This window comes from Lycium barbarum, chromosome 10, assembly GCF_019175385.1.
Source record: "Lycium barbarum isolate Lr01 chromosome 10, ASM1917538v2, whole genome shotgun sequence".
NCBI classification, from domain to species: Eukaryota; Viridiplantae; Streptophyta; class Magnoliopsida; order Solanales; family Solanaceae; genus Lycium; species Lycium barbarum.
In genome coordinates, this window is record NC_083346.1 from 4,811,803 (window position 1) to 4,824,449 (window position 12,647).

The window sequence follows — 12,647 nt, forward strand, 5'->3', positions numbered from 1 at the left end:
TCTCATGAATATGGTCTTAATTTATCCTAAATACTAGTACTAGCTAAATTCAATGTACACGAGATTCACAGTTCTAGAAATTTCATCAAGATACTATTTCTTTTAATCTGAATTAATCCCATTCATGAACCAATAATTTGTTCAATTTTACAAGAAAATTAGCATTCCAATACTGCATATGTTCCTAAAGAGACAAGATCTCTTTGATATCCCATGATGTTGTCCAAACATACCTATGAAGATACAAAAGTTAGATTGCTCTACTACCGAAGACGTTGACTTCTTTTTACGTGTCACGAGATATGTTTTCAAACTTCTGAGAGATTGAATATAAAATTAATTATTGATCCGTCTCATGGCATAATAATAGTTGGAAATCTTTTAATAATTTCGATTCTTAATCAATGCATGACATGAAACACACGAATGATCACACAGCCATGGTTATAATATACTCCCTCCACATTAAAAATAGTGTCCACTTAACCATGTACACATTCTTTAAGAAAATACTAACTTCTAAATAAGAATAGGTAATTGACTACATTGTTCTAATTAAATAGGTATTGAAATTTGATTTACATAACACTTAATAGGGGCAAATCTGAAAAAGTAAGGTTACTTCTTCCTTGATTTGATAAGTGAACACTCTTTTTTACCAAAAAAAAAAAAACTAAGTGGACTCTCTTTTTATTCCGGAGGGAGTATCTTTTAACTTTGTTAACCCACTTAACCATTATAAATTGAATTATTTTGACGTAAATACCTAATTTACATAAGTATTTATCCTTTTAAGGTAGTAAAATAAGTTATAATAATAGATTACTTAATCTATTTTTCAGGTTATTAGATCTCATTTATTATCAGGGTCGATGTACAATATAATTTGGAGATTCAGGTCACTTTAGGCTTTCAGCCTAATTCAATAGTTGTCGCTCACATTGTATATATGTGTTAAAAAATCTATCAAAACATGTACAAATATTAAATTTCGAACCAACTAAATCAAATGGTCAATTGGTTCCTTGACATCCCGAGCCCATAAAGTTCAAATTTTGGATCATTTATATTTATTAGCATAAACAGCTAGTATCTATTACTTAACTTGACTGACAAATGTTGTGGTGGATTGATATTTATATACTCCTTCATCCTTAACTAAAAGTTTGGGTTCGAACTTTGAATATGAAATCGTTATTGTTAGAGAGCGCCTTAACCCTTAAAGTAGACTTTTTGTGCGAATTCAATTTTAGTCAAGTCCCGATGTAAATACCAAATATCGTGTTAAGAAATTGTGAACTTAAAAACTTTTAAATTTTTTTACAGAGAATAACATAGTACTACCCCACCATCCAAAAATATTCTACCTAAAATACCCTTAAAACACTCCAAATTTACATCAAAGTTAGTTGGGTTCGTTATTTGATCTTTTCCCCGACAATACACAGCGTTAGTTGCGCCAAAAATCAAGAATGTCCAACTCCAACGGTTGAGATCTCACCAACAAAAAAACAAATCATGAATGCCTAAACCTAACGGCTAGGATTCATCAGCCCAAAAAAATAAATTATAATTATACATTAGATTATACAGTAATATGTTGCATTCGATTAGCGTATAAATGTAAGCACCACACATAATAATGTTCCAAGTACCACATAGCCGGTTTTCTCTCTATTGCCTCTACTTCAACCTTTCTTTTAATTTCTTCAAAGAAAAAGAATAACAACTTCTTTAAGATATACCATTTTCTCTTCTTCTTCTTCTTGGGGGAGAAGAATTAATTATGATTGAACCTCAAATGTAAACCTTCATAGAATATATTCTAATTCTTCTAAATTCCTTTTCAATTTGCTTCATAGCAAATTCTTTTGAAATTTTAGAACAAGCTTCTTGATTCATTCATTCATTTGTGTTTCACACAACAAACATCTCCAAATATACCATGGAAGGTTCTTTCCTTTCCCCTTTTTTCTTCTTTTTATGTGTGTCTATAATAAACCCTTTTTCAAAATTTTTAACATTTTTCGCCTCAAACAGAAACAGAGGTGGATTCAGAATTTTAACGTGATGAATTTACGAAACGTTTTTCCATACTTTCTGCATTCGGTTCTAGCTAATTCTGTACCTTCTCATCGACCTGAACAACATATACGGATTTCCTCTGCTCCTTTTTTCATTACTAAAAATGGAACGAAATGATCTTATTTTGTTCCTCTGCTGAAAAAAAAAAAAACGTCTTAAGCAATCAAAGGAGCACTTTAATAGATACTGAACTCATTGTACTTTTACGATTTTGGGTTCGTAACTTAATATTTATTGAAACTTTAGTAATTTTTCACGTATATGCTCTGCAAATAAATGAAGGAAAATTGTTTTTTTTTTTGTAGGTGAAAGTGTTGTAGTACAAGTTGCAAAAAATGTAGAAAAAGAAGAAATGAAGAGCCAAGAAGTAATAGAAAAGGAACAGCAAGAAGAAGAAAAAGAAAATGGACATAACAAAAACCAAAAAGATGATAACGATCAGTTATCACCAAGGGCAGTGTTGGAAATTCACATATCAGGTGCTACGTCAGATTCCGATAACAGTAGCACCAGCTCCGGCGAAAGGACCCGAAGTTTCGGGTCATGTCCGGCGGCCGTACAAGGCGGCTCCGGTGAAGGGTTGAGTTTTAAGAGTTTGTTTGATAACATGAAGAGAAAATCGATTAAAAGATTATCGACGATACCATTACTGAGTGGATATGAGATGTTGTTACCAAAGAAGAATAATATTAAGAGGAAATTATTGGCAAGGATTAGGAGTGCTGAAGAAGATACAATTGATTGTCATGATTTTGTTGTTCCTAAACCTTCTTGGAGGAATTTTAGCCTTGATGAACTTGCTCTAGCTACTGATAATTTTGCTCCAGGTAAATTTCTCATTATTTCAATTTTTTTTTTTTTTGTTTATAATTTCAATCCAAGTTAGTACTATATTGATGTTCAATTTCGCATACGTTGAGGTATATTTGAAATTTTTTGCTTATGAATCAGCTAATTAGATTAATTAGGGATTTTTAGTTGAATTAAGGGTATATTTGAACCCACTATTGAATGATAAAGCGTATACGTGAGCTATATTATTAACGCATGACGAATTTGCTTAAATTTGAGTTAGGGCCTATTTGAACCTTTTTCATTTTATTTTTTTAATTTTCCATACGTTGTTAAGTACAAATAAAATCCATTAAGAGCTAATATGTTTTAGCTTCTATAATTAAAAATAGTCGTTATTATGGAGTTTGGAATTTTCTTAAGTGAAACTCCTACTATATTACCATGGAGTTTCAACCGGGGAGTTTCAAATTCGAGTGATTATTTTTTAAATAGAATGTTGGAAAGTGACTATCCTGTGTTATTTTTAGGTCAAAGTCATAGATGAACCTGAACTTTGTCTTGATTTTCTATTTAGACACCTCAATTGAAATATTGACCATTTAAACTTCTGAACATAAGATAAACTGTGCCATTTGAATCCCTCGTGCCAGCTGGGCACACGCGTGAAGCTCACTTGCTATGACATGAAAAAATAGACCAATAAAAATAAGTCATGTCATGTTACCTGTTATAAAAAAAAAGTCATGTCAACAATTTTTTTTTTTTTTTACAAAAACTCTATTTTAAAATCTATTTAAATAATTAAAAAAAATTGAAAAACCCAACCCATCCTCTCCGATAGCCCACTTCACCGCCGCCGCTGCCTTCGCCGTCGGCGCTTCAAAATCTATTTAAATAATTTAAAAAATGGTGCCGTTTTTCCTTGGAGATTTATTTAAATAGATTTTGAAGTGGAGCAGCGGCGGCGGCAGTGACGGCGGTGAAGTGAGCTATCGGAGAGGACGGGTTGGGTTTTTCAATTTTTTTAAAATTATTTAAATAAATTTTTAAATAGAGTTTTTGTTAAAATTAATTTTTAATGATTAAAAATTTTAAAAAAGAAAGCGGCGGCGGAGGAGGCAGTGGCGGCGGTGAAGTGGGCTATCGGAGAGGATGGGTTGAGTTTTTTTAATTATTTAAATAGATTTTTAAATAGAGTTTTTGTTAAAATTAATTTTTAATGATTAAAAATTTTAAAAAAGAAAAAATTTGGTCTCTCACGCTCTATTTAAAGCAGTGAGCTTCACGCGTGTGCCAGCTGGCCCGAGGGATTCAAATGACACAGTTTATCTTATGTTCGGAGGTTCAGACGGTCAACGTTTCAGTTAGGGATCTAAATGAAAAATGAGGACAAGTTCAGGGGTCCTTCTATCACTTTGGCCTTATTACTACGTTCACCTGCTTTGGGATTTAATTTATCTGAATTTACATCGTCGGGTCTATTAAAAAGAACTTCCTCTAAAGTTATTGTTTGCATCATTGCATGGACTTCAGTATTTTAGAGTGTCACATGCTGCACAAGCATGAATTAAATATTTATTAAAATTTAGATATATAGAAAAAGTCACCTGGCGGTTTTTAAGTCTGTTGAAATTTTGAATCATAAGTTTTCCATATTTATTATCATATTTTAAGTTTTAAATATATATTTTTCTGGTTATTTTCAAGATCATTAGGTATTGGTACCTTTCTTTGAAACCTTGCTCTATTCCCATTTGTTCTTGGGATGCTAAACCATATGGGAGTAACAAACATACTATGGACCTTTTTCAACTTTTGATGAAAAAGAAAGAAATTTTTTTACCGAGACATTTTTGAGTTATTGAAATTAGAAATTCTCCCCCTCTATCTTATTTTATTACATTTTTTCAGATACTCTTGTTGACGAAACATAGATTAATGTCTAAATGAATTAGTAATATTTTATTTGAATGAGAATCAAGTCTATTTTGACAAGGGATGTAGTATTGTTGAAGTGCTGTACTTGTACGGTAGCAAATGCTAATTGAGTCAAAGAAAATTAAATTGCCAAAAAACAAAAACAAATAGTTCTCGTGGGGTTACTCGAAAACCCAAAAAGTTCATTGCTTTTTATAAGACGGGACAGTTAGTTAGGGGCATGACCATTTATTTGACAAAGACAATACTTTATTACTACTCCACCCAAATTTTGAACTCATTAAAATCCTTATCCTTCTTATTAACCATACAGCTCCCAATTATATGATTTAAATACAACAACAACAACAACAAGCCCACTATAATCCTACTGAGTGGGGGCTGGGGAGGGTAGAGTTTACGCAGACCTAATCCCTCACCTTGAAAGGTAGGGCGGCTGTTTCCGAAAGACCCTCGGCTCAAGAGAGGAGAAAAAGAGAGGAAAAGACAAAAGGTTAGATATGATCAAGCGTATCGAAAACAATATGAAAGCAATAAATAACAAAACAAGAATGATTTAAATACATTAGAAAGAATTTTATAGTACGTCCTCATTTTAAGAAATTGGTTCCAAGATTCAAACCTTGTTTTATTTGTCATATATCATAATACGTATTGATCCTATAGATTTCTTAAGCAAAAAAAGAAGTCCTGTAGATTTCACAGATATATCATATGTTCCTCAGATTACGTTACATCGAGTTTAACAAACATATGAACCATGTGAACTTGTACTTTATTTTTTATAACATTTCACTCAACGTGTCATGTTTCCAAAAAAACTTGTCACTCTAAAAATATGTTAATTTTTCTTCTTGATCCGCTTTCCGTCATAGGCGTGTCTCCGTTATTACAATTTCTGCCTTTTTTGAGAAAGAAAACTAAATACTGATTTATGCAAAAAAGATAAAATTTGCACTATTTTTTTAATATGAATTTAGAAGCAGGAGCCTAGACAAGAATGGGACAATGCAGAGTGCTTTTTGTGCATTTTAAGGCCGCATGCTAATTAATAAGTTTTCACATTTATTTAAGTTTTAGTTTTTAAATGTTGGGTCCTGGGAAAAATTCAACTACCCCCCTTAGCAGTCAAAGCAGCCTTGTACTTGATCTTCAACTTTTCTTTGGCGATGGCAGAAAAGTAAACATGGTCTGCTCAAGATTTTCTTACAAAATTGAAAGTGATAGTGACTTGTGGGAACCACCACCAAATGTCCGATGGATGATAAATATTCCGTCATTTTTAACAAATAAAACAATATATACTCTCTCTATTTCAATTTATTTGATAATTTTTTTTTAATCTATTTTAAAAAAAATAATATATTTCTGTATTTAAAAATAATTTATCTTAAAAGTTCTTATTTTATCCTGAATGAAATAATTTATAACCGCATAAATATTTATGATTTATTTTAGATCACAAATTTTAAAAGTTTTTTTTTTTTTTTTAAACTTTGTGTCTTATTAAATTATATCGCATAAATTGAGACGAAGAGAATAATTGCTTTAGATAAGACACATTTTATTATTGAAATAGAATTTCTAAATTAGAATCTAAATTAGTCATACCCCAAGGCGGATTCGAGAGATAAAGGTGGGAAACCCAAAAAGGACTAGTGGGACCTGCTTATTTACACCATCTGATTACTAGCTTCACTTACCAACGAAAAAAAATGCTTAAAAGTCGTCTTCATTTTGAAACACCCCTTGTTATAATTTTAAACAAATTGTTTAAAAACTTTAAAATGTAATATTGGTAGCAAATTGGTAATCTGTGTGAGAAATTTTGGATATGAATCCCTGAGACCATGCCTAGGAGAGAGTGACAACTAACCATGAACCCAATTAATTTTTCTATTATTGTCAATGGGCCTTGATGTTTCAATTTGTCCCAACAAATTTGAAATTTCTGCTTCAAGTAAGGCCTAGTTGATTACTCATCTGCACATGCCAGCAAGATTCTTGCCTTTCTTTTCTTTGTCAATGTCAATAAAGGTCGTATCCGAGATGGCTTACGTGTAGAGTTACCTATTTTTCCTCACCACATACAAATATTTAGTAACACTACCCATCAAGGCTTGATCACAAAGAGAAAAAATTAGTATTTCTTATTTCAGAAAGGTGGGCCAATTATCTATTAAGTTTCGAGCCGTACACCACTATCCTAACATTTTTTGTGTCCTTAAGAGTTTGATTCTGGTCTCTCGTAATTTTCACCTACTTCATTGACGGCTAGTCTGAGTGCACCAGCAGGGCCATTATCATTGGCTCAAGAAGAAAAGAGCAAAGAACCAACTGTCCTAAGAATCCTACAATTCTACATAAAACATGTTGCTTTCAAGCAAATTTACTACTCCTTATTAAATATAATAACTAGGTTGCATAATCTGCACGATTACTTCAAAATAAAAAAGTGCCAACATCAACTTCCTTTGTACATAATTTATGCTAATACTATACTAATTTTATGTCTTGACGTGTGACTAGATAACTTAATTGGCAAAGGAGGACATGCAGAAGTGTACAAAGGACATTTGCAAGATGGCCAAGTTGTTGCAGTAAAGAAAATAACCAAGAAAGAAAAGAATGATGAGGACAGAGTTGGAGACTTCTTGTCTGAGCTAGGAATCATTGCTCACATCAACAACACAAATGCTGCTAAGTTAATTGGTTTCAGTGTTGATGGTGGTTTGCATCTTGTTATCCAATACTTGCACCATGGCAGCCTCGCTTCTGTACTACACGGTGCTGTATTTCTCTCTCAACTTGTTTAACCTTGATTCCCTAGTGTAATGCTTTATTACTTGGACATTTATCATTTTAATGAATAGTTTAACACTGATAGTATAAAAAAAATTACACTATAAGATCGCCTAAGAGATAACCACAATTAATTTTGTTATAATAAGTGGGATTAGTAGCCTGAAAATATGGCAGATACAACAGAGATAAAAACTTTGTGCATTGGCAAAATTGGTGCAGAAATTGCTTGAGATCATAAGTTCAAATCCATAACCTTTGTTAAAATTCAAGTCTCCGCCACTGACTACAATAGGTTTAAATACAATGAAAATGTTAAGAATTTTACTCTATCGACGCATATAAACTAAAACTAGGTTTAAATACAATGCTAATGTTAAGAATTTTACTCTATCGGCGTATATAAAATAAATCTTATAGTAAAATATTAGATAACATACTACAACTAAGGGCGGGGCTAGTTGGAGACTAGAGAGTTCAATTTAATCCCCTTTGCCGGAAATTATACAATAGAAATAGGGCAAAATCGATTTTTTTTGTGTGTATATATAAATTGTTGATTCCCTAAGATTTTTGTGTTGTGCTAAAAGTTGTTCAGAAATTGATTTAGGCCATAAGTTCAGGTACCATATGTCACATTTTCTTGAATTCTCTTATTAGAATTCATGTATCCGCCACTGACAACAACATGTTTCAATACAATGATAATGTAAAAGGATTTTACTATGTCAGCATATATAAATTAAATCCTTTAGTAAAATATTTAAATGTAATAAGGTGGATTGGGATTTTGATGTTGTTTTGACTGATAAAAGGAGAACTCAGCATTTCAGGTAGAGAAGAATGCCTTGAATGGAAAATAAGATATAAAGTGGCAGTAGGTGTAGCTGATGGACTGCGTTATCTTCATTGTGATTGCCAAAGGCGCATAATCCATAGAGATATTACAGCCTCAAACATTCTACTTACTGAAGATTATGAACCTCAGGTTTCAATCTAATCTTGTTTTGCTTTAGAAACTTCACTTGTAATGAATTAATTTCATGTCAGTTTGCTTGAAGCTTCTTTATGTTGCTGCAGATATCTGATTTTGGACTTGCAAAATGGCTGCCTGAAAAATGGGTACATCATGTTGTTTCCCCCATTGAAGGAACTTTCGGGTATGTAGACTTCAACTATGTTGCTCGGACTCTTCAAAAATACTACGGGTGTGACAGCATTTTTGAAAGGCCCGAGCAACAAAGAAGTTCAGTGCAATTGCATTTTAGATGCATTCATTCATTATAATTGTTCCTTTGATGAAAGTATGATAAAAATTGGTCTCTCAGATATATGGCACCCGAGTACTTTATGCACGGGATTGTTCATGAGAAGACCGATGTTTTTGCCTTTGGGGTTCTGCTATTGGAGCTTATTACTGGTCGCCGTGCTGTTGATTCATCTAGACAGAGTCTTGTGATGTGGGTATGTTCTTGTTAAAAGTGAAACTTTCTTTAGGCACACTTGTTTTTCAGACCACCATTAAGTAGAAACAAACAGAACTATGGTATAGTTTCGTTCTGCAGTTCTGGAAGAAAATTTTATATCTGCTACCATTTTTGTATAGGCAAAACCAATGCTGGAACAGAACAATGTCAAGGAATTAGCGGACCCTCGTCTAGGAGATGCCTATGATGTTGTTGAGATGAAACGAGCTATGTTTACAGCTTCCACATGCATTCACCACTTGCCAAACATGCGTCCTAACATGATACGGGTATGTCTTTATCGTTGCACACTATTTCTATACTGAGAAAATCCCTAGGCAAGAGCATTTCTATTTTCAAAATTTTGACTTTTCAACCACAACCACGTTAATCAAAGGGTTGTTTACACAAAGGAGGTTCCTGTCCACAACCACCACCACCCCTCCTCCCCCACCCCCGGGACAACGTGGTCAACTTAGAGGGTACTCGCCTCTTCAAATGTGTCCTCGACAATGTGGCTATTCTTTGGGCAGGAATGCTTGGTCGCTGGGGTTTTCTTTTTCTTCAACTAATTCAGTTGTGTTAGGCTGTTAGCCCTCAAATCTAACATTTTGCTATAAGCTAGTTGGACAAAGATGGATAACGACACCTTGAAACTCATACGGAGCAAGGTTTAGCAGGGTAGGCAAGGCAGGTCTAAAATAGAAAAAAAAAATGATAAACAGGGCAGGATTTGGGGGTGGGTGGGGTGTGTGTGTCAATTTGGTTGTTTAAGACTTGCACTGCCCTACCCCAAACATTTACATATCGATTACATGAAGATTTGAACACCTTGAAATTCTTGGTCATAGAGCTATTGAGCTGATAACTTGTCCTTTTTGTGCAAACTTGAAATGTCAACTGAAATGATAACAAGGATTTCAAACAAAACCTAACTTGAACTTGATTTCAAATCCCTCAATAGGTTTTGGTACACAAAGTTATTGAATAGTACCAAACGAGCGTTTTGCCCGAGTGCTAGTAATTTCTTGGACTATGCAGGCTGTTCAGCTGTTGAAAGGCGAGAACGTACCAATAGACATGAAGCAGAAATCGACAGGAGGAAGAGCATTGATGCTGGATGCTTGTGATTTAGAAGATTACAGTAGCACAACTTATCTAAAAGATCTCAATCGTCATATGCAGCTCGTTATGGAGTAAATTTTGATCTTGATATCATCGAGTCTCATTGATCGTTGTTCTGCATCTGCTGCTGTTTAATTATTCGCACTTGGTCTCTGTTTGTACATATATCTTGTAAAATCAAGGGTTCAATCCAGTCATATTCCACTAGCTGTTTCGGGTTGAAAGTTTTTGAGATGCTGTACATCTTAACACTGAGAAGCAAGCATCGGAAACATCTGAGTTTGTCTTCCGCTTTGTCAAAATACTTGGATGAAAGAAGATGCTATTAGCAGCACAAAATTGATGCAGTAAAAAGCAAGTGATTGTACTGCATTAAATCGTTTATCAACACATGAAAAAGGATCACAAGAGCTCATTTCATTCATGTTTCTTCAATATAAATTGGACTTGGCTGAAGTAATCCACTGTCGTGTATATTATGCTGTTGATCTTTGAAATTTCATCATAGCAATTATTTAAGGTGGTGCTAAAGATGTTTCCCAAAGATATACACGCACACACTTCTACAGGGAAAAAACACAAGATACAACTAGGGAAGGGAAGAAATTAACAATTTTTGATGTTTATCAAAACAATTTGCACAATATTCTTCCAAAAGCTTAAAGTCTTGAAGAGCAAAACTACCAGCTAAGGATTGTTGTAGGATGGATAGGCTCCTTGGGGTTTGAGTCTTGGAATGAAATTTTTTTTGGTAGGGGGCGCTTTTCCTTTTAATGGGCTTTACTCCACGCTAATCCAGATAAAACAGGGACATTGGTGAGATTTTTTTATTTTGTAAAAAAAAAAAAATACCACAGCAAGAACAAAACTAACTAATTTATTTTACTTTACTATTTCTCTTCCCGTCAAGACTTGAACTTAACATAGAGGACCTTTTTTGAAATTTTAAATTCATACTGAAAAGTTGATCACTTCATAAACATTAATTCCACAAGACTATGCAGGCTGTTCAGCTGTTGAAAGGCGAGGCTTAGCAGGGTAGGCAAGGCAGGTCTAAAATATATAAAAAAAGAAAAAATGATAAACAGGGCAGGATTGGGTGGGGGGTGGTGGTGTCAATTTGGTTGGTTAAGACTTGCACTGCCCTACCCCAAACATTTACATCCCTAGTGTTCGAGTACAAAGGAATTCAAATGAAACCTAACTTATCGATTACATGAAGATTTGAACACCTTGAAATTCTTGGTCATAGAGCTATTGAGCTGATAACTTGTCCTTTTTGTGCAAACTTGAAATGTCAACTGAAATGATAACAAGGATTTCAAACAAAACCTAACTTGAACTTCATTTCAAATCCCTCAATAGGTTTTGGTACACAAAATTATTAAATAGTACCAAACGAGCGTTTTGCCCGAGTGCTAGTAATTTCTTGGACTAGTAATTTTAAAGCTTTAACTCAATGAGCTTAAATCTTGAATCCGACTCTGGCCCTACCCAACGTAAATCCTAAATCCGAGTTTGACCGTATGAGCAACCTCCTCCTATCAAATAGATTAGTTTTACATTTCCCTTTATTCGTGAGATACTAAAAAGATGCGTTGTTCATAATGCAAAATAACATCTGGTACAAAAGAAAAGGGTTCAGTATAGGACTATGCCTCTCCAAAATCGAGCATTAAACTGCTAAGATATCTACTAAGATTTATGAGAAGTACAAGATGCATTAGTTTTACAACCACCTAGCTATGTCATGGAATAGCTGGAATATTTTCGCCCTTAGTCAGAGGTCTTGAATTCGAGTACTTAAAAAAAAAAAGAGTTTCTTGATAGAGATCGCTCTACTCTCCTACAGGGCCTACCTAAAAAAGAATGCAATAGTATGGTATTGGGTTCATCTGAATCGTACTTTCAATGCAAAACATGAATTATATATAAAAATTCATTAAGATAGTAACAACTAACAAGTAATAGGTTTTAACCATAATTTTGAAAATACAATTGGTTCAATGCTAATAATTGTAAAGGTTGAAACCCATACAACTTAAATCATAAATCTAACACTAGACTTACCCAACGTAAATCCACTAAAATTCTACAAGTAACGGGTTTAGAACCCTTATGAAAATATAATGAGTTCAATACTAATAGTTTTAGAGAGTTGCTAAATGACCACACTTATGTAAAAACTACCATAACCTCTATTGTATAATTTTAAATTAAGATAAACTTTGAGAATAATAGATAGAAATGATATTAAGTAAACATAAAAAGGTCTTTCGGCCACAATATTTTGGCCACAATGGCCCAAATACAGTAAATTCATATGACTATTTAGGTCAAATTTAATAATTTATGTTTACTTAATGTCATTTCTATCTTTTCTTCTTAAAGTTTATCTTAATTTAAAATTATACAATAGAGATTATGGTAGTTTTT

The 12,647-nt window shown here is 33.4% G+C and overlaps 1 protein-coding gene across 2 annotated transcripts; it reads left to right on the forward strand.

The window, feature by feature from the left end:
* Positions 1–1,640: 1,640 nt before the first annotated feature.
* LOC132613790 (receptor-like cytosolic serine/threonine-protein kinase RBK1) lies at positions 1,641–10,708 on the forward strand. 2 transcript variants are annotated; one of them, XM_060328016.1, is made up of 8 exons: positions 1,641–1,952; positions 2,391–2,912; positions 7,348–7,605; positions 8,454–8,608; positions 8,701–8,780; positions 8,949–9,084; positions 9,227–9,376; positions 10,128–10,708. In XM_060328016.1, the coding sequence occupies exons 1-8, from the start codon at positions 1,946–1,948 to the stop codon at positions 10,284–10,286; spliced, it is 1,467 nt and encodes a 488-aa protein (XP_060183999.1). In that variant the 5' UTR covers positions 1,641–1,945; the 3' UTR covers positions 10,287–10,708. The 2 variants fall into 2 exon arrangements, with proteins under 2 accessions (XP_060183999.1, XP_060184000.1); XM_060328017.1 differs by lacking the exon at positions 1,641–1,952 and adding an exon at positions 2,282–2,300.
* Positions 10,709–12,647: the final 1,939 nt, after the last annotated feature.